Source organism: Lipomyces tetrasporus (assembly GCF_029532465.1).
Source record: "Lipomyces tetrasporus strain NRRL Y-64009 chromosome Unknown POJ06scaffold_10, whole genome shotgun sequence".
Taxonomy (NCBI): Eukaryota; Fungi; Ascomycota; class Lipomycetes; order Lipomycetales; family Lipomycetaceae; genus Lipomyces; species Lipomyces tetrasporus.
This window is the reverse complement of record NW_026611605.1, coordinates 678,561-697,245: the sequence shown is the minus strand read 5'-3', so window position 1 is coordinate 697,245 and position 18,685 is coordinate 678,561. Positions and strand designations below refer to the sequence as shown.

The 18,685-nt window shown below is 49.9% G+C and overlaps 9 protein-coding genes across 9 annotated transcripts; 5 read left to right on the top strand and 4 right to left on the bottom strand.

Annotated features, from left to right (window-relative positions):
* Positions 1-119: 119 nt before the first annotated feature.
* Positions 120-1,031, bottom strand: POJ06DRAFT_260457 (uncharacterized protein). Its single transcript, XM_056188491.1, has 3 exons — positions 819-1,031; positions 566-760; positions 120-501 (listed from the first exon to the last, which is right to left on the bottom strand). The coding sequence occupies exons 1-3, from the start codon at positions 853-855 to the stop codon at positions 425-427; spliced, it is 309 nt and encodes a 102-aa protein (XP_056041364.1). The 5' UTR covers positions 856-1,031; the 3' UTR covers positions 120-424.
* On the top strand, positions 1,032-3,145 carry POJ06DRAFT_260455 (uncharacterized protein). The gene is made up of 2 exons (XM_056188490.1): positions 1,032-1,715; positions 1,774-3,145. Exons 1-2 carry the CDS (start codon positions 1,247-1,249, stop codon positions 2,997-2,999), a joined length of 1,695 nt encoding a protein of 564 aa, XP_056041363.1. The 5' UTR covers positions 1,032-1,246; the 3' UTR covers positions 3,000-3,145.
* Positions 3,146-4,195, bottom strand: POJ06DRAFT_260454 (kinase A anchor protein). The gene has a single exon (XM_056188489.1). The coding sequence runs from the start codon at positions 3,939-3,941 to the stop codon at positions 3,165-3,167; it is 777 nt and encodes a 258-aa protein (XP_056041362.1). The 5' UTR covers positions 3,942-4,195; the 3' UTR covers positions 3,146-3,164.
* A 12-nt stretch (positions 4,196-4,207) lies between these two features.
* Positions 4,208-5,553, top strand: POJ06DRAFT_260453 (thioredoxin-like protein). The gene is made up of 4 exons (XM_056188488.1): positions 4,208-4,656; positions 4,718-4,804; positions 4,865-4,889; positions 4,946-5,553. The coding sequence occupies exons 1-4, from the start codon at positions 4,536-4,538 to the stop codon at positions 5,223-5,225; spliced, it is 513 nt and encodes a 170-aa protein (XP_056041361.1). The 5' UTR covers positions 4,208-4,535; the 3' UTR covers positions 5,226-5,553.
* A 404-nt stretch (positions 5,554-5,957) lies between these two features.
* On the top strand, positions 5,958-8,448 carry POJ06DRAFT_260449 (Alpha/Beta hydrolase protein). Its single transcript, XM_056188487.1, has 6 exons — positions 5,958-6,410; positions 6,487-6,823; positions 6,881-6,969; positions 7,029-7,530; positions 7,586-7,788; positions 7,844-8,448. The coding sequence occupies exons 1-6, from the start codon at positions 6,168-6,170 to the stop codon at positions 8,237-8,239; spliced, it is 1,770 nt and encodes a 589-aa protein (XP_056041360.1). The 5' UTR covers positions 5,958-6,167; the 3' UTR covers positions 8,240-8,448.
* A 602-nt stretch (positions 8,449-9,050) lies between these two features.
* Positions 9,051-10,587, top strand: POJ06DRAFT_283244 (mate-domain-containing protein; the record flags this gene model as incomplete). The annotated part of the gene is made up of 2 exons (XM_056190095.1): positions 9,051-9,355; positions 9,411-10,587. The coding sequence occupies 2 exons, from the start codon at positions 9,051-9,053 to the stop codon at positions 10,585-10,587; spliced, it is 1,482 nt and encodes a 493-aa protein (XP_056041359.1).
* A 374-nt stretch (positions 10,588-10,961) lies between these two features.
* POJ06DRAFT_270723 (P-loop containing nucleoside triphosphate hydrolase protein) lies at positions 10,962-11,954 on the bottom strand (the record flags this gene model as incomplete). The annotated part of the gene is made up of 4 exons (XM_056189457.1): positions 10,962-11,516; positions 11,571-11,665; positions 11,719-11,812; positions 11,886-11,954. The coding sequence occupies 4 exons, from the start codon at positions 11,952-11,954 to the stop codon at positions 10,962-10,964; spliced, it is 813 nt and encodes a 270-aa protein (XP_056041358.1).
* A 950-nt stretch (positions 11,955-12,904) lies between these two features.
* POJ06DRAFT_24994 (uncharacterized protein) lies at positions 12,905-14,811 on the top strand. The gene is made up of 3 exons (XM_056187230.1): positions 12,905-13,683; positions 13,741-14,015; positions 14,071-14,811. The coding sequence occupies exons 1-3, from the start codon at positions 13,241-13,243 to the stop codon at positions 14,523-14,525; spliced, it is 1,173 nt and encodes a 390-aa protein (XP_056041357.1). The 5' UTR covers positions 12,905-13,240; the 3' UTR covers positions 14,526-14,811.
* A 929-nt stretch (positions 14,812-15,740) lies between these two features.
* On the bottom strand, positions 15,741-16,278 carry POJ06DRAFT_24943 (uncharacterized protein). The gene has a single exon (XM_056187169.1). It carries the CDS (start codon positions 16,189-16,191, stop codon positions 15,844-15,846), a length of 348 nt encoding a protein of 115 aa, XP_056041356.1. The 5' UTR covers positions 16,192-16,278; the 3' UTR covers positions 15,741-15,843.
* Between the last annotated feature and the right edge of the window lie 2,407 nt (positions 16,279-18,685).

Genomic DNA, 18,685 nt, shown 5'->3' with positions numbered 1-18,685 from the left:
ATGGCCTTAGTACTCTCAAAGGGCCCACTGCCTTACACGATATGGGACGGCATTATTAAGCGGCAAATTCCGAATATTGGAATATATCCTTTAAATGGAATCTTATTTACCGCATTTATGTGGTTTCATTGCATTTCCTTATTGTCATTTGTCCCGGACGGCGTCGACACCCCAATTTGTAAATTCCAACAGACACTTAAGCGATATTCTTTGATTATTCGCAAAAAAATTCCGGATTAAAATACTGGAAAAAGCTATATTACAAAACTGGTCTAAACCGAATCCTTGCCGCAACATCCAAGAGAGCGAGTACAAATGCCCAAATCCTGATCTCTTCACCACTGAAATGATGCAAACAATCGAATCTTCTCAACATTCCCTTCGGTTTGCACATTTGATTTGGAATCTTCGTGCACGTGTTCGCCTACTTTGATGGATCGTTTCGCTGGATGCCAGCATAGCCCTTTAATCTGTGTGTGGGTAACATTTCAAGATATTTAACTAAACATATTAGAACAGTGTCCAACATGCCACCTATTATAAGTAAAAGCCAAATCTGACATACGAGCTAAGTCCTTGCAATCCTCGTTGGCGTTGACACCTCGCGTCTCGTAGCAGAGCTTCAGGGCATCCCGAACAACGCGGAGAGCGTACTGCTTGACCCACTGGTGTTGTAACTCACTGACTTGAGCGGCACGGAGCTGCACAGGGTCGCTGTAGTCGATATCATCGAAGGACACCTTTTTCCATCGCTTGAATTCTGCCATCCCGTCAGCATCTTTCCATTAGATAGAACATGATGTCGTGCTTCGTCCTACCTCCGTTTTTGGGAAGGTCGTGGTCTATGAAAGGCATTGTGACTGTGCAAACAAATTATTCTAATAAAGAAAGAATCCAAAATCAATATTCATAGGACCCCACTTCGATTCCAAGTACCGTAGTCTGCAGATGTGCAGACTGTGATAATATTCCGTTCGCTAGACTTCAACTAATTTCAGTGGCTTCGGCGTTGATTGGCCAGATCTTGCGGTTCATCGTTGCCTGCCCAACCTATTAGGGCTAGGGCTTTTCAAAAGAGGCGGAAGCAAAACAACAACACCATCACTTATTGGTCGCGCGGTCGCACTTGGCGAATATCCACGATTCAAAGAGGCCTCACTACACGTTCAACCTTGGGTGCCTTAGACTATCTACACTGTCGCAACAATTTCCTACGACAATCGGGTTTGTCGTTTTACAGCAGACAATGACCGATACTCGCACTCAGACTTACAAGGCTTTCTTGCAGTCACCGCAGGACACCCACCTCTCAGGCAATGCCCGTGTCACATACGTTACATCCGGTCAAGCATTTGATGGCCCAGACGCTATCATTTCTAATGCGATTCTGAATGCCCGTCATCTCAAGAAGTCAGAGAAGATAACCTCGACTCATATTGGATCAGACTCGATTGTCCTCGAAACTGTCACAACAATTGAGTTCGTGAATGGTACTGGATCCTATGTGACTGGCCTTGACAAAAACTTTGTGGTTAATAATACCGTCGTTCTTCCAATAATCCATGTTGTAATTCTCGACGGCGACAAGATAAAGAGCGTTCGACTGTACTGGGATCAGGGCACTATGCTCAAGCAGCTTAATATCATCGGCTCTCGTGGAAACGTCTGGCCGATAGTTAGTGGCAGCGCTCAGGAGAAGCTTGTGATTTCAGATGGTATGACTGTTTGTTGTGACATAGACTTTATATTCATCCTGTACTGACATCTACCAAGCTGTTCCATCAACCAATCCGGTTCCTGTTGTTGAGAAGAGCGAAAGCTTCAGCCCCCGAAAGCACTTTGACATCTCACAGCTCGAACCAGAAGTTGCAGTTGCGCTGCCTCGTCGGGCATCAATCGCTCCTGCTGTTCCTTGCAAACCGCAACCTCGCTCATTCCAGGATATGATTGATTCACAGGACGGCCCTATCCCTCCATCTCCACGACGTCAAGGGAAAGCTCCAGAAACACACAACATTTTCAATGAAAAGAATCAGCAGCCCCTTCCTGTCCGCGCTATGAAGGGGCCTGCTCGTTCTTCTCAGAATGTCTCGACTCCAGATCAAGTTCGAGCGCAACGATTCAATGCCAAAAATTTCGAGCCCCATTTCAAGTTCGGCACACCTGATCAGAAACCCTCCCCATATTCGAAGACACGCGCAAACATGCACCCGCAGCCCGATGAGCCCAAATGGGACTACGATGCTGAGAAGGGCGTTGATGAATCGCACGTTCCTGGCAACGGTCGCCGCGACATGGTCACCAATTTCGAGCTCAACGATGCTTCGCCAGCTCCAGCTCAGCGTTTTAATGGCATTAAGATTGCTGGTAACGGAATGGGTAGTCGTGGTAAGGCCCAGTGGTCATTGAATATGAATGCCGACGACGACGGCACGGTTCAGCCGAAGCCTGTGGGTAACGTTAGAAAAGATCTTATTTCTAGCTTCCAGCTCACAGATTCTTCGCCTTCTCAGAAAGAGGATCAGAGTGGCCACTTTAATGGTATTAAGGTTGCTGGTAATGGCATGGGCGGCCGCGGAAAGCCGCAGTGGTCTTGGGACACGGCGGATGATGATCAGGAAGTTAAGTCTGAAGCGCCAACGACGACAAGTAGTTCTACGAAGCCAGCTCCACTAGAGCCGCAGACTAACACTGGAAACATTAGAAAGGATCTGGCTTCTAACGTTAGTTTCTCGGGATCGGCCCAAACTCAGAAGCACGCACAAGATGGTCGTTTTAACGGTATAAAGATTGCTGGAAACGGTATGGGTGGTCGTGGAAAGCCGCAGTGGTCGTGGGATATGAGAACCGAAGAAGAAGAACCTGCCAACAGGAGCATTTCGGTTCCGCAGAAACAGGTCGAGTCGTCTGCACCGAAGTATCAAGGCAGACTAGCTTCCCACAGGCAGTTCGTGTCCTCATGGAGTTTTGGAAATGACGAGAGCGATAAGGAGAATTGATAATGCGTATGTTGAGAGTAACATGTTGCGAGGATATATATACCCTGGGACGATCGGAAATTGTTATGGTCGTTTATCGAATTACAATTGGTTTGCGAACATGAGTTTAGCTATGATCTAATGAAACAATATTGCTAGTTGGTCCATATTACATTGTTGAATATATTAAGGTAACGATATATACGCAATTATTTCATAGCCACCGCCATCTTCTACTTTGCGTTCGCCCATTTTGCATATAGCCACTTTGTCTATATGCATTGGCTCCATGAATACAGTGTTCTCAAACTTTGTCAAAAGTTCGGTGGCATCGAACGACGGTCTAATCTTGCGGTACCTTTTCTTTCCCTTCTTACGATCCACATCCACACCGCCTTCATTACTGCTGGCCACAGGAGCAAAATAGGATGCATAACGAGTATTCAGAACAGTCGCATGAAGTGCCACGCCCTCATTCTCAGCTCCAGGACTGCCAATATCATCGCCATTGTTGTTCTTGTTATTCTTCACACTGGTATCAACAACAAATCCCAGTTCAATGAAATGACGACTAACTCTATTCGCAAACTCCTGCAACCGCGTAACATCGTCTCCGTACGCATTCGCGAACACAACATTCGCCTCGCTTGTAGTGCTTCCATCGAACATGCTGAGCCCTCTAAGCCCAACTTGTATTGGCATTCCTGGGATTATATCTGGCGCCGAGTCCGGAAGGCTTAGTAGTGCGTCAGTCGCGGCTTTCAGACGCGGACCGGCAATGTCCAGAGCCATGACGCCGAGAGTGAGGTGGATTGTTGCAACGGGACGGATTGCTTTGACAGGAAAACCTGGCAGAGTAGTAAGAACATCTCTACGCAGTGCTGAGAGAGACGCCGTCAAAGATGGCGCAGCCAGTGGGATGGAAAGAAAGTGCGTAAGTTGTGGGGACCGAATTCGAGACATGGTATACGGTTAGTTTGGAATTCGATGAAGCATAGTTGACATAAGCTAGGCAGCTATACTGGTGAGGCCACTGAGCCGCTGTGCATGACCCAATCGAATCAGAAAATGTTTCTTTGCAGTCTATGGATGGTCAACCATTGTAGGCATTGACGCGGGTCTAGGAAATGTTCATGATGGGAGAAAACCAGAAAACCAGAGATAACAAGGTTAGGGCTCATACACGTGCGTATTGAGACGTGGATCATTGCTTTGCCTCCCGGAATCATAATACATATAAGCTTGATTAATCTTGAAAATTGAAAATACAGTCACACGTGTGAGGATCTTTAGCCGACAATACAATACGGGTCTTATTTCCATAGTCTTATCACAAGGGCTGCATTAATATTTGTATGATAGAGTATACGGGTACAAGGCCCTGCTCAGTTTAGTAATCTTACCCGACCTCAAGCGGACTGCACATGAATCGGCCGATGTAATTCACGGAGATTACATTTGTCAGAAAACTCCAGAGACAGGCTCGCAACCAATATTTGTATATCGGTGGTGTTAATTCTTCAAATTCAGTACCTCGACGTCTTTCTTTGTTCCAAAATGCTCTCGAAAAAAGTTCAGCGCGCGGTCGGGTTCCTAACTGTTGCCGTCATTCTCATTTTCATTATTGTCAAGAGAAGATCTAGCGGACTTGACTACGAAGTACCTGATTTTAAGAGAAGTATGACGCATTTTGAAATAAGGTACTCCTTTCGATTCTGGATTACTAAACCTATTTGAAGATCAATTGGAAGGTGAGACGGGTCGATCATCGCATTTGGAATTTGACCCGTTTGATGAAATAAGGTCATTGCTCATCAAGTCTCCTGGTAAGGCACTCTATAGTCATGGTTTTGAGATCTGTTTAAATTTGCTAATGCCTGCCATAGTGGTTATCTTTTCCAAATCATACTGGTAAGTGTGGCCATATTGAACCAAAGGTTAACGCTTGCTAATTAGGCTGAATGCAGCCCACATTCTCGTTTCGTCAAGACTCTCCTTTCTGAAGAATATAAGATGGTTCCACCGCCAACTATCAAAGAGCTTGACCTTCATCCACACGGATCGGAATTGCAGGATGCGCTTTTAGAAATTTCCGGGCGCAGAACTGTGCCAAATGTATTCGTTGGAGGCGAGAGCCTCGGGGGAGGTGACGAGATGCGGCTACTACATGGACAAAATCAACTGGTGCAAGCATTTAAGAAAAATGCAGGCCGACGATTTAGAATATCGAAAGTAAACAAGAACTAGAAGGAACGGTAGAGCCACATGTAAACCTGATATACGGCTTATGGTACATTGGCAGCGGCGGAAAGGGGTAGATGTTTGGTAATTGAAATCTCATAATAAGGTCCACTCAGTAAGATACTTATGCCGAATTTTCGAGCCCATTCTCTCCACGAAGACCTCGGGCACTCTGTTATTGACTTCCAGCTACAGTTTTCAGCCCAGTGTTGCAATGGCCCTCAGATATGAAGCCTCTTGTGGATCCAATAATGCCTCGCGCTAACCGGGACCCAACCCAAGGAGGGCTAGCATGTTGTTGATGGCCGTGCCGTTCTTCTATCCAACCAACGTGTTCTACTCTAAGCGTATCACCAAATACATGTGAGCGTGATAAATAGTCGGCAGCGATCAGTAAAATTACAAGGAATAAGTAGCTGGCTCGGACATTCGGATTTGCTACGGCGCTTCATAATCTGCTCCCCTCGTGGCAATGCAACTGAATCTGTCCTACTGACGTATCCGCGGATACTGAGCAGTTCCGCCACGTCAATACAGTTGTCGCTACTGCCTTGTTCAATCTGAGATGTGTGATCTCGTCGACACAAGCCTACGGTTGTCTTCTAGGCAAAGTACCGGGAACAACAGCAGCAAATTGCCCCTGAATCCTGTTGGATTAAACTCAATCGTTGTTACATTGGCGTCAGTCATCGTGCACATGAACAAAGAAGCTTTGCGGTTCCAAACTTTATTATGAGAGTCCGGAGCCAACCTCCGCAGGTTTTGGCCAAAAGCGGTCGACCACTTCGAAGTTGGACAGATCGACGGTTCGGGCATCCTTGTTGTCGACCAAAATGAGCATATTCAAATTCGCTTTCAAACTCCCGATATAGCATGGCATTTGGCACGTGAGCACCCGTTTGGCCACATGTAACAACTAACGACAACTCCCTTTTTTCAGAATATAATATGGCCGGATATCCCCGTCCCACATTCACCGCTTGGCATCACTCGCCTGTCTCCATGGCTATCAAGATGGATTGCGCTCCTGTTCTTGCCGTGCTTCTAGCGTTGCTTTGTGTGAGTCTGGGCGCCCCGACCCAGCCTGAATACAACAGTTCTATGTCCACTTACTTGCCAGTCATTGACCTTGGGTACGCACGGTATCGTGCTGCGAACTATGAGAAGGATGGCGATTACTATCTCTTTTCGGTAAGCACTTTCCGTTCGTTACAATCGTGGTGAACGGTCTCCTTGTAACGTAACCACTAACATTTTTTGTTCGTAGAATATTCGTTACGCAGCTCCCCCGACGGGAAGCCGTCGCTTCCAGCTTCCCGAGCCTCCCCTTTATGAGGAGGATGTTAATGATGGCTCTGAGGGGTACTTGTGCAATCAGGCTACGAACATTCAGTTTAAGTGGCTTGATTTGCTGGTCAGCCCGGGGACGCAATCCGAAGACTGCCTCTTCTTGGACGTAGCTGTCCCCGGCTGGGTCATTCGAGAGCAGATGGGTATTTTTAGCTCGTCTCTCTCCAACACGACGACTGCGCTTGGGAACGTCAGCGGAACAGGTGGTTCAGACGGACTCCCGGTCATGACGTGGATCCACGGTGGTGGATTCAGTAAGTACTCAGTCTTTTGATTGATTTCCTACTTTATTTGCTGATCAGTTCGATTAGCGTTCGGTGAAAAGGCCGGAGTCTATAATCCGAAAGGATTGATGAAGACCGCTCAGGGCAAAATGGTCTATGTTGCCTTTAATTATCGCGTAAGTTATTGTCTTTTCGGTCTTCGTGTATCCTCAAGATTACTAAAAGCATATCAAAGCTCGGCGCGTTTGGATTTCTAGCCGGGAAAGAGGTTAAGGCCAAAGGTGCCATCAACGCCGGTTTTCATGACCAGCGCGCCGCATTGGACTGGATTCGCCAACACATCGCCAAGTTCGGCGGCAATCCTGATGATGTCACGGTTATGGGAGAGAGTGCCGGCGCATCTTCTATCCTTCATCATCTGGTAGCCACCGAAGATGTGCAGTTTCACCGTGCCATTCTCCAGTCTACAGCGTTTTATCCCCAGTATGACAAAGACGTCTTGGAGAGTCAGTATTACAAGTTTGCGTCGATGGCCGGCTGTGACGGCGAGGACAGTTTCGAATGCCTAATGGCAGCGGACGGCGACGACTTGGCGAAAGTAAACAAGGATGCAGTGTACGATACTTTGTATGGAACTTTCCAATTCGGTCCTTATGTCGATAGGACTTTCATCCAGTTGCTGCCTCTCTTTCTACTAGGTTATGGGAGACACAATCGCGGTGTCGAGATTATGGCTGGTAAGTAACCGCCATCTCGTCGTAATTTCATTGCAACTGGGTCTGACCTATACAGCTTATAACACTGACGAAGGCTTTATCTTCACGGACCCTACTGTCGTGTCGACAAAGCAATTTGACGCCTTAGTTGTGCGTCACTTCCCTAACGCCACCGAGGAAGTGATCGACGAGCTTAAAGACCTTTACCCCGAGAGCGACTACGGTAGTGTATTCCGTCGCGTGTCCTCGATTATTGCAGAATGGATTGTCGAGTGTAATGTGTGTAATCTCCTTGTTGGTTATTCTTCGTCAAAATCTAACAACTCGTGACTAGTCCCGTTACTTGGAAGCCGCATACTCCGGTGCCTACTTGTATCGGGTGTCAGTTCCTCCGGGAATCCACAGCATAGACCTTCCGCTAACATTCTGGGGTGGGTCTCAGCAGCTAGATTCCGCGGGTCAGTCTACGTTGTCTGTAGATGATCTCGCAGACCTCGCGAAATCCTTCCAATCGTACCTGGTCTCATTCGCAGTCTCCGGAGACCCGAACAAGTACCGCCTGACAGAGAACAACATGCCGACGATCTACTTCCCGAAGTCCGATGAGTGGGACGGCAAGCCTATGGTCGATGTCGGTAAGAGGGGTTTCTCTTATTTGTCTTTGGAAGACGACGGTCCTGTTGCGAAACGATGCGATTACTGGCAAGATGGTGCCTGGACTGGGCGTTAGCTAACGCGTAGTGGCGTTCGTGATATCCCTTGCTCCTGCTGTGGCTCGTCTTTTGGTTCTGGAGTTGGGAGTCGTTGGATCTCACAAGTTCTGATATCTGTTTCTTACATGTCTTACATGTTCTTACTGCTGCACTGAGGTGATTTTACAGGGTTGGTGGTCCAAATTTTTATATTCTGTTGTATAATCTATTACGCTTATCTCATATCTCTTTAACACTGATATAGCTATTCAGATATCATAGCACGTGTAGAATGTTAAGTCGCCGTAGATTGAGCGCGTTGCCTCGTGTGTCGGGAGGAATTAACTTTGCAGGTCATGACTAAGTCAAAAAAATTCATCAGCCGCGGGGTCGAGTTCGATGTCCCGAGCGTCCTCGCCACGAGGGTTCGTCCCGGCAGCATTCAGAGTGAGCCAAAGATCCTACCTCTTGAAATATCTCAGTTGGTACTGCTGAGTTACTTCTGCAGCTACGACATAGAGAAGCTGGTATTCCGTATATCTCTGAGCAGTCGAATTCATTGCTAACTAAGCCAAGGTGACAATGTCTTCTTCGCCGCAGTCGTCCTCCTCAGCATCGTCCGTCAGTGAAGGCAATGCCAAATCTACGACGCCGAATTTGACGGACAGCGCTTCTGTGGACCCGTTATTCGCGAAAGACATGGACCCCGACGCCAAATCTATAGGAACTCTTGACAGCAATGCCGTTCCAAGACAGCGCGAAAATACTGACGTGAGCGTGCAATATCCAGTCTCAGAAGCCGACGTTGATGTGAGCGAGGAGCAGGCGCTTCTCCCCGTTGACACTGCCATGACTGATCCCGACGCGGTGACTCCGTCACATTTTTTCGGTCGCTTTTTGGCTAAGGTGTCTTGGGCGGAGTATAAGCGGTTACTGCAAATGTCAATTCCCGTCATCCTGTCATATATGTTGCAGAATTCACTGCAGACAGTGTCCATTTTGATCGTCGGACGACTTGGTGCGCAGGAACTTGCGACGTCAGCGTTTAGCTATATGTTTGCTATGAGCACGGGCTGGCTGATTCAGCTTGGTGGCACTACGTCTATCGATACGCTTGGGTCGGCGACCTACACTGCCAGTGACGATCCAACCGAGTATGTTTTGTTAGGTGACCAGATATCAGGAGAGGCACTAACAAGATCGATTCAGGCTAGGTGTTCTCTTGCAACGCGGTTGCTTTGTGCTCGGAACACTGTATATCCCAGTTGTCGGTCTCTGGCTGTATGCGGAGCCTGTACTTCGGGCGCTGGGCCAGTCTCCCGAACTCTCTGCCTCATCTGCTAGCTTCCTTCAATGCCTGATCCCTGGTGGACTTGGCTTTATTTACTTCGAAGCGCTCAAGAAGTTCTTGCAGGTTCAGGGCCTAATGCAAGCGGGTACATACGTACTCCTTGTTACGTCGCCACTGAATGGTATTCTCAACTACCTTTTCATACACCCGTTTGGATTCGGTCTTAATGGTGCCGCAATGGCAACCGGCCTCACCTACTGGCTCTCGTTCATCGGTCTTGTCATCTACACAAAGTATTCTCGTGGTTCACGAGCGTGGGGAGGATTTTCTCGCCGCGCGTTCACGAATCTCGGTATTTACTACCGGCTCAGCATCCTTGGCATAATCATGGTAGGCACAGAGTGGTGGGCATTTGAAATCGTCGCTTTAGTCGCCGGCAGACTCGGCGACATCGCCCTGGCTGCCCAAAGTTGCGTCATGACTTCCGACCAGGTAACCTTCACTATCCCTTTCGGCATCGGCGTCGCAGCATCAACCCGTGTTGGCAACCTCCTCGGCGAACGCCGCGGCCGCGCCGCCCGCCGCGCAGCCTACACGGCCGCTCTTCTCGCCGCCTCTATTGGCGCAGGCATAATGGTCGTCATGCTCCTCATGAGGAGTTACTATGGCAAGCTTTTCAGCGACGATCTCGATGTCATTCGTGAGACGGCCGAAGTAATCCCGTACGTCGCTGTCTTCCAAATCGCAGACGGTATTAACGCGTCGTGTTCGGGAAGCTTGAGAGGTATGGGACGACAGCATATCGGCGCGTTTATCAATTCGGCAGCATATTACGTTTTGGCCCTGCCGTTGGGAATATTCTTGGCGTTCCACGGTAAAGGGTTGCCCGGCTTGTGGATGGGCCAATGTATCGCGCTTTATATCGCGGGATCGCTAGAGTTCACGGTTGTAATGCGCACGAACTGGCAGGTAGAAGTCGAGAAGGCGTTGGCGAGGCTGGATGAGATGCCGGAAGAGGACTTGGAGCGGAACCTTGAAGACTCGGAGACAGTGTCAGAGACAGCTGCGACTACGGATGAGCAGCGGCAGGCATAGAGATATATATACACATTAGAGAGAATTCAGTGTAAGGGTAAAGGGGCCGGTTATGAATTCTGAATTGGGCCACTTTTGATTCATTTATGGGCATTGCTTGGATTGTTTGGATAGATGTACATATCATACGGTTACAATTATATAATGAGGACAACACCGAGCTTCTAAATATGGCGTAATGCAATTAGAATCCATATTCAATTGGAACAAAATGCTAATAATGCACAAACCCTTCAATAATCTGATCGTCGTTATAAAGTGTATAATCCCATCCCAAACAATAAGTTTAAACAGACACATGAAAAAGTCAAATCAAATTAAGAGCCGTCTAAGAAAGAAGAATTGCCCAACCCTTGCCATTATGTATCATCGGATTAACAACACGCGCCCCTGCGCATTCCAAGCGCGTTACTCCCCTTTCCGCCCACTAGACTAACCACCCCGCGCCCGCTCAACGGTCCAGCTCGTCTCGGGCCGCTGCCACCTTGCCGTTTGGCGCTCCCGTCTCCCCAACTCGGCACGTCGCCATACTGCACGCCAGCACCGACATCGTCGGGGTCCAATTCGCCAAGTTCGATTTTAGTCAGGATCATGTTTGCCAACCGCGAAAATGCTTCGTCGACATGTTGTCCCGACAAAGCTGACGTGTGCAGGATCGGGATCGACCCGTTCTCTCTTGCGAAGTCGACGACGTCAGATTCAGGTACTATATCAGCTGCGTTTGCCGACGGTATTTTGTCGGATTTGTTGGCGACGAGTAGGAGAGACACTGTCGGATTTGCCAGGTTGCGAAGATCGGAGAGGAAGTGCGGGAGCATTTGGAACGTAGCAGGATTAGTTGCGTCGTATATCAGCAGTGCGCCAGCAGTGCCGCGGTAGTATGACCGTGTGACGGCACGGAACCGTTCTTGTCCCGCCGTATCCCAGAGCTATGCGCCCGTCAGTGGTTTTCCGTGCACATATACAATTACATAAATTCGTACCTGCAATTTTATCAGTTTCCGTCGGGCACCAGTGCCGACTTTTATTATTTTGGAGGAGAATTCAACGCCGATAGTGGACGCCGTTAATACTCGCCCTATTACTCCCATTAGCCCGGCACGTAAATTCATTCGCCTACAAAGAGCGTACATTGTCCCTCGACGAATCTGTGTAATACGCTCGATTTTCCGCATCCAGACGGTCCTACTAGAATGATCTTTGCCAAGTAATCATATACGTTCTCCTGCATGACAGTCAGCATCTTCTTTTCCACTACAATAACCCCGCTCTTGGTTTCAGTTGTGCAAATAACGTACTTCTGTCGATATCCGACTGTGTGATGAAGCTTCAGACTCGTTCGACGCGGCTCTTGACCGCGAGTTCATTGCGCTCATACTCTAGACCGTAAGCGAATAGCAGCGGGGGTGTCAAAACCTATGCGAGCAATGTGGATATAATGCAAATTGTATCGGTCTATAAATTAAGGCACGCCGAGTGTTGGAGTGGATATCGTGAGATGTTAGATTGAGTTATTCTGATGGCATGTTATTTTGTGGCCGTCGTATACCGTATTCGTAATCTTGTAGCTGCTTGGTTCTGTGCCTTATCGTGGAAGCCCGAAGTGACGAACGGTGTAATGAAACGAATATCCTATAAGATGTCAACTTTTATACTCATCGCCCCGCCGCTCTCAAAGTCCTCGTCGCTTATTGACCTACCACTCAGCAGACGCGCCAGAAATCTATCTGCACAACGGAGTCCGTGCAGGTTGCCTCGGTACTCACCAGGAACCCGATTATCGGGCACACTCTATGCCCGCGCTGTTCGGCAAACCTCCTACTTAGACGACAATCGCGATACAACACTCGCTGTCCCGTCTATAGCTATCCTCAAAGTCTCGCGGCGTAAACGAACAGCAGTGCGGATAAACAACGACGATATGCAAGTATACACTGTAAAATCGGTAGCAAGGCCGACAATTGTAGTTCCTACAATGTCCCACGATCAGAAACAGCCGGGATGGTTCAGGTTGTGGGACCTGGGTCACGACGCTGACGAGGGTTACGAGGGCCGCAAGGTTTGGTGACCTAATTGACAATAACCCACACTGCTAACTTGTGCAAGATATCTATGCAATGAAACAGAGACCTTGTCGAAAATAAGTCGGCGTCCTGTCAATGCGAATGGGATTTGTGCCTGTTATTGTGTTGAAATTAGGATACGCTTCTACTGGTTTATCCCACACATAACGTCGGGTTGAGAGCTCTCGGCAGCGTCGCAGCGATCGACTAAATAACTTTATCAGATCTGTGCTGCAGTGTGACGTGGGGACTGTTGTTTTACGCCGGCTTGTTTCCTGGCGGGCAAGCCGAGTCTTTCTCGTACTCGGGTCGAGTCGATTGTAAGGGACTGGCGGGACGAACTCGCTTTGTGCCCACTACTTGTCGACATCGCCTCCCAAGGCGTTTTGTCGTATTACCAACGATCGCGTCATTTCGCGTGAACTTCCCACTCCCGATCCGTCATCGCGTCTCCCAAAAGTCCAATTAAAGCGGACGACTTTCTTTTCTGGTCGTCGTGACCGAGTTCGCGATATAAATTCGATAGCGTCCAACTTCAGTCGATAGTTTCTGGTGCATCTGCCATTGCGACTGCAATTGTAACCGGTAGTATGACGGCGTTCACGGAAATCCCGATCCTTGACCTGTCGCAGTCGCACGAACCGGCAACAAAACCGCAATTCCTCGCCTCCCTGCGCCACGCACTGCTCGAAGTCGGATTTCTGTATATCAAAAATTACGGTATTCCAGACTCTCTCACGCAGGACGTGATCCGGCAGTCGCGACTCCTGTTCGACCTTCCGGACGAAGACAAATTGCGCATCGAGATGAAGAACTCGCCGCACTTTTTGGGATACAGTCGGCTTGCGAACGAGATTACAAAGGACCGGATCGATTGGCGGGAACAGATTGATTTGGCGACCGAGCTGCCTGCGCCGGGAAAAGACGAGCCCCGGTATCGGTGGCTGCGGGGCCCGAATCTGTGGCCGGGCGAGCAGGCGTTGCCGGGGTTCCGGGACACGTTCACTGAGTATATAGACCGCATGTCAAAAGTGTGAGGTTCATATATTTTATGGGATTTCGGGCGTTGTGTACTGATAGGGCGGCGCAGGTCGATGGAGTTTACAAGCCTCGTGGCCGAGTCGCTCGGTTTACAAGCCAGCGCGTTCGACAAGTACTTCGACAAGGACCAACAGCACAAGCTTAAGATTGTAAAGTATCCCGATCTCGGAACACTAGGCGAAGAAGCCACCGGCCAAGGCGTCGGTCCTCACAAGGACTCCATGCTCACTTCGTACCTTCTCCAGGCGTCGGATCATAAGGGCCTGCAGGTTCAAAACTCTGAAGGCGGCTGGATAGATTGTCCGCCTATTCCGGGGACGTTAGGTATGTGCTGAATTCGGCGGTCGATTTGGAGTTTAGATTCTAATTTGCTCCTTAGTTGTTGCCATCGGCCAAGGTCTGGAGGCGCTGACCCGCGGGGTCTGCGTCAGTACTACCCACCAGGTACGCGGCCCGGTCTTAGCAGGCGGCAGTGATAATAGAAACGCTAATCTACAAGTCCAGGTCATCTCGCCACCGGCCGGCTCGGGCCCCCGGTTCTCGGTGCCGTTCTTTCAAGGCGTGTCGTATGACGCCCGGTTCGCCGAAATAGACCTGCCTCCTCACGTGCTCGCACTCAAAAACCGGCTGCGAGCCAACAAGGACGACGTCGAGATGACGTTCAAGCACTCCATGTTCGATCACATTGGCGAGGCAACCCTGCTGAACCGGGTCAAGTCGCACAAGGACGTGGCCGAGCGGTGGTATCCGGATTTGTTGGCCGAGGTCGAGAAGAGGAAGGAGGTGCTGAGGAGCCAGCTGACGCGGCCTGTCGAGTCCGTGGCGACAAATTGAGAACTTGGATATTTAAACGGGACGCCGTCGGTGTACAACACGCGAGAGAGCGAGCAAGCTTGTAAGCATGATATGACGTCAATGAACAATATGGGGTTAGGGTATTTAGTTTTGGCGGCGAGCAGTGACGGATGCCGATAAGGCGCTATTGTGACGATGGTTGGTTCAGTCTGGACAAGCCAACTTTTGATACGACCGTTTTGCGTCTGCATCAATTCGTCGCGGTCTGGGTTCTACGTAGCGTATTTGACTGTTCTGTGCGGTAATCCAACCCATGCCGATGCCGATGCCGATGCCGATGCCGACCAAAAAAAGCCGTCCGTAACATGACCAAAAGCGTGGTAGGGCAAACGACGGCGAAGACCACAGAGAATGGTCTTAATAAATGGGGCGTTTGGTTCGCCACACGACAATAGCCGCGGATAACCGCCACGAGAAGAAGCAGAAATTCGGGGGGATTTTTGCAGCCCGCCAAGCTGTTTGGGAATATGTCTCGGGGTGCGTTGCTATTAGTTACTGCGCTCGGACAAAGTAGGGATAAATCTACCAACAGGTTTCATTCATGCAACCGTCAAGAGAACAAGATGGGTCCCATGTGCCACCGTTGCGTGTGTGCGTGCGTGAGTGCGTGCGTGCTTGCCCCCTGCTTCTTATCGTGCGCCGCGTCTGGCCACCCCCTCGATAAGAACGACGGCGCACTATTGTTTCCCATCCCCGCCACGATTTGTGTTCCGGCTCGGTGCTCCGCGCGACCGCGACCTGTCGAGCTCTTGTAGTGGTTTTTCCGGACGACAGTGAGCACGCAGACACTAAGGCGGCCGGTTGGCGTTGGCGAAAAGTGAGTGGTGGAATGCGGCACTGCCGCAAGCCGCAGCCGCAAAGGGCAATTGGGCATGCGCGGGCTGGGGTTTGTGTTTAGGCGGGATGATCGACTGACTCGGTCTTTGAGAGCGCACACGCCATCCGAGCACTGAGCACTGGTGGCGCGCTCACCTTGATCCGGGCTCTGTCGGCACATACAAACCGCTAGGACACGGGACGTGAATATTATACCGTGCCAGAAGGCGTGTATTGCTCTTCGCATTATTAATAGATATATAATATAGTACATATGAGGAAGCAGAACATTAAGTCAATTTCAATACTGGTGCGGCGCCGCACGCTATTCCCATACATCGTAACCCGATACAGACCGCAGACCGATTACTCCTAGCACGATATTAAACTGCAAAAACAAAACAAAAAATCCCAGACCGATAAAGAACGGCTAACCGTTCTTTATATGCAATATATATAAACCCAATCAAGCACGGGAAACCTAGTATGCCCGTCCTGACCGCGGGGCGGCCGTGGGCACAGCTCGAGCGGGGGGCGGACTACTGCTGATGATGCCGTGCGCGTCGCTGCTGATGGGCGTGCCGGTCCGGAGATGGTACTGCTCCTCGTACACGCGGTGGAGCGCCTTCTCGCCGTTGCACGTTTCTGCGAACCGGGCAAACACGCACTCGTCGCCGGCGCAGCCGCACTTGAGACGGTGCGACGCATCCGTCGTGTTGTCCTGCATGATCAGGGACGGATGCTGGACCGGCACGGCCTGAGCCTTCTGGGGGGACGGCCGCGGAATGTACACGTTGGCCTTGAAGTCGTTGATTCTTGACGAGTCCATTGTGCTGGTAGTGCGATACAGCTGTGTAATAATAATAGGTCGAGGTTGTTGTCGAACGAACGAGCGACGACGATGCAAGAGATGCCCGACAAAAACGAGTGGACTTTAATAAAGTAATGAACGGTCACGGTCCGACTTTGGCAGGAGCAGGTGTCCCGGGGGGGGAGCGAGATTTATATGTGAGTGTGTGAATCATCGTCACGAACGCGCCAACGGAGGCGGCGGAGTACTGGCAACGGGTCTCCACAGTAGACGACAGCACGGACCGTACCTGTACTCACGCGGGTACACGCGCGGCTCACACGCTGGGCTATTTGCGGCAATGGCACCGCCACTCCGTGGCCGCGCATAACCGGACGCCAAATGAGCTCAGTCACAGAATCACGACACGTGAGCGCGGCTCTGTTGGATCCATACAAAAAATAGAACCAGCGCATCCGCAACATAACAACATTGTCGTCAAAAAGTCCAGCAGGCCAGGTCACCGGACAGGCGACAGACAGATCAATGGTCAGGGCTTATGGCAAGTCCGAAGACTGTTGCCAGCGAGGTCCCGATTAGGAAGAATAATTACAACCACGTTTTGTTGCACACGCAAAAAAAACCACACATGACTCTAAAAATTGCAGGTGCGAACAAAGACGCAATTCGGGGCGGTTTCGAACAACAGCACACGTGCGCGCACATCCGGCACAACCGCGCAGTAGTGCGGTGTGGTTGCGCATTCATTGACGTCACATGCATTTCCCGGCGGCCACACAAACCGTAATTGGTACGCCGAATGTTGTATTGGACTCGATTGTACGAGTACGTTCTGGCGGCCGCCTTGACGATTAAACCTTGCTTGACAAATGTCTCGATCCCGGCCGTTGTTGGGAATGCAATGATGGCGTAATAGTATGTATCGAACAACAGCTGTCCACTCGAGGTGCGCCGTCACGTGGAGCGAAGTCGGCGAGAACAGGTCATGTCAACATACATGCCTAACCTCGTCATTCTTTTGCGACTGCGATCGCGGTTGTGACGGACGACGACGACGCAATTGGGGCACAGGAATGATGAAGTTGCGACGATCCCGCGGCAGTTGGTCGGCAGTTGGCCGGCAGCAAGGGTCTGCCTTCCCAACCCTGTCGGACGCGGCGGCCGGGTCAGGACCAATTGTGTGGACTACGCGCTGTGGGTATAAATAGACCGCCATGGCCCGGGTCAGTGGCAACAGAAACGTCAAAAAAAAGACTAAAAACGCCATTTTTTGAGCCAAACGAACGAGCCGACAGCCGCCACGCGCATCGTGTTCATGTTTTTCTGGGTGGCTTGCAGGCCTCAACCTCGTTTGCCGAATGAACCCTTTTATTTTTGGCCAGCCTTGCTCGGCTGTCGGCGTCTTCGTAGTTCAATTGAGAATTTTTCACCGCCAATAATAATTGACAATTGACAGCGAGATCATCGCCGATCAGCAGCAGAACGCGTGCTACTACGCAACCCATTCGCCATCCAACAAACCTTCGTTGCAAATCCTCGAACAATGGAGAAAAACCAAATCCTCAACCCCCCTCCTCCCCCGCCGCCCCACAACGCATCTGCTCCAGTCTGCCTCTACAAGAACACCACCGCATATATTACTGTGTAATCATAATAAGATATCGAGCCTCGAACTCGCATGCACAATTCTTTGCTTGTTACTGGCTTTGGCAGATCGATCGGGACTCGTTCATTATTCTGCAGCATCACTATTTGGGTTCAGAGGGTAACTTCTGTTTTGGGACCAACTCGGCGGGTACCGGTAGTGGTACGGCTAATTTTGATTGACGGGCCGTGTACCGCTCCGCAGTTCGCAGCACGATTTCCCGCATGAAATCCGGCAGCGTTACTTTGTGATTCGGTTTCTTATTTGCAACGAAAAAACTGCCCTCCTGGACGAAAGCAAATTAGACCATGCGGAAACCGAATGGATGAGCTGGCTGGTCGTGGTCGTATTGTCAAAAAAAAAAAAAAAAAAAAAAAAAAAGGGGGGGCCGGTAATTATGATTATTCTGGCGTTGGCGGCTGTCTCTACTGACACCTCCCAGCCGTCATTCGCGATCGATCCCTTCATAACTGTATTATTGGTCGTCAATTGCCCCACAACTCGCGCGGAGATGCGCCGTGCATTCATACGATTCCTGCTAACCTGAGACTGACGTGCGCCTATATCCTGTATATATATTGCGATTCGAATTTATAGTAGCAACCACATTGCGGAGCTTGGTTTTGACAGTCGCATTGTTTTAAGCCGAGGTCAACCTGGTCGCTGCCAAAGACACATGACTTGCTTAAAGTCTTGCCATCAACCTCGGATTTACAAACTAGAGAGCATCTACGCGGCACCCACCCCCCGCATCATACCCTAAACCGATGCTCATGGCAAATATATCTGCATCTTGGAGTCCTTTCCTGACGCTATTTGGCGCAAAAAAATCTTTGACATGCGTTCTCGTAACTGGACTTGAACGAA